General features: G+C 30.3%; 1 protein-coding gene across 1 annotated transcript; it reads left to right on the forward strand.

The window, feature by feature from the left end:
- Positions 1 to 1,322: 1,322 nt before the first annotated feature.
- On the forward strand, positions 1,323 to 1,874 carry LOC112505536 (NEP1-interacting protein-like 1; the record flags this gene model as incomplete). The annotated part of the gene is made up of 3 exons (XM_025109433.1): positions 1,323 to 1,440; positions 1,513 to 1,664; positions 1,752 to 1,874. Coding segments are annotated over exons 1-3 (348 nt in total), but the record flags the coding sequence as incomplete, so codon positions are not given.
- Positions 1,875 to 1,907: the final 33 nt, after the last annotated feature.

Below are 1,907 nucleotides of genomic sequence, written 5' to 3' on the forward strand. Positions count from 1 at the left end.
ATATATATATATATATCACTTTGGTCTTAGCTGCATATTATAAATATATTAGGATGAACTCAAAAGGAATAGAAACCATGAATCATTCACAATACACATGTTTGAATGTTAAAGTCTATAATTCATGTGGATTTTGAGACTTCAATAATTGTAGGATACATTTTACCTGCAACTTGGCATTGCCATATGTATTCTACAACCAAATCAATGACTTTTACTTTTTCTTTTTCTTTTTTTTAATAATTTATAATTATTAATTAAATAAGCACTATTAATTTATATCCTAAAAATAAATGAAGTACATGATACATGCATCATGCATCATGCATGTGAAGTAGCATTTACGAAGAAACAATACTATTATTCTATTATATTCTCCCATCAAATGTAATTATTTTATTTTATAGATTAAAGACTTAATTGTTAAAAATATGAAAGTCCTTTGGTTTTTGTATTTTATTTTTTTCTATTATTTTACCATTTTAATAGTTAATAAAAATATATCTAACATATTTTAAAAAGTAGAAGGATATTTATTTGACAGGTTTTTAAAGGTACAATGACTTATTTGTTTAAAAAAATTGTCCAATTACTTAATTTTATTTCAAACATTAAAGTTGATGAGTTTTTTCTCATACATAAACTTAAAAAAAAATGATTAGCATCATCTATTTTAATCTACATCTCACAACTTATAACTTTACATTACTCCACTTGTTTGATTGGTTTTCATTTGATTGTATATATTAAAAGTATTTTTTTTTTCTTATAGATGGAGTGAACGTATTTTTTTAGTTTTAAAACAACTTTTATTTATATACAAATAAATTTAGTGAATAAGCTATTTTATATATCGTCAACTTCAACTCACTAATCAAACAATTATGTATAGTTAAACAAATAAATTATATATCTCATTAGAAATCTGCTAACAAATAGACTTATTCAATATTTGATTAAAGAAAACTCATACTTGTTTCATTGTTAAGCAAATGACAAATTTACCCTTATTTCATTTATCCCTTCTCACAAGTCACAATGCTTTAGCCTTAATTAAGGGCAAATTCGGAAATCTAATTTCTGATTTTTAAAATTGACTTTATATATAAATAAAAATGTAGACATTTATTTTAAAACAGAACAACATTTTTATTAAAAATGAAAATGAAGATGAAGATGAGAAATCGGTGGATGAGTTTTGTTTCTAAAAACACAAATTTATTGCAATTTCAAAACACTATGTGTACTCTCTCCCTCTCCTATTATAAATGCTTCCTCTGCTCTCTTCTCTTTTTAATGCCATTCTAATTCCCACCCCCACCCCCACCCCCACCGCCACCGTCCTCCTTCATTTCTCCGCAGATAAAATGGCTGATTCTAAAATCAGGAATGTTATAAACAGGATCTTCACGGCGTTGTTAACTTGCGCTTTTGCTTTAGGTTCGTTTCTTCTTCCCCAATTTTCAAAATTCGAACTCGTATCACAAGTTTTGATTAACCAATTGGGTGCAGGAGGGGCGGGGATAGGGATAATAACGGGGGCGATCAAAGGGCAAACGACGGAAACGGGATTAGTTCGTGGAGCCGGTGTGGGTGCAGTGACTGGTGCAATCACGGCGTTGCAATTAATGGAAATGATGGCAAATGGCGAATCATTCTCTAAGGTTCTTTGATGTAGTGTTGAATGTGTTGAATTGGATGGTAATTGGTCGCCATTAACATGTTACATGTGGTGGTGGTGGTGGTTGCAGGTGGCACTGTTACATAGCCTTCTAAACGGGAAAGTGTTCATGGAATGGGTCAGTCCTGCTGTGCTCAAGGCTTATCAATGGCAAGTAAGTCAAAACACCCTTCCAAAATATCAACCACAATCTGTTATGCGCACACACACATATATATATATATAT

Source organism: Cynara cardunculus, unplaced genomic scaffold (assembly GCF_001531365.2).
Source record: "Cynara cardunculus var. scolymus isolate 2C unplaced genomic scaffold, CcrdV1 Un_Scaffold_11798, whole genome shotgun sequence".
NCBI classification, from domain to species: Eukaryota; Viridiplantae; Streptophyta; class Magnoliopsida; order Asterales; family Asteraceae; genus Cynara; species Cynara cardunculus.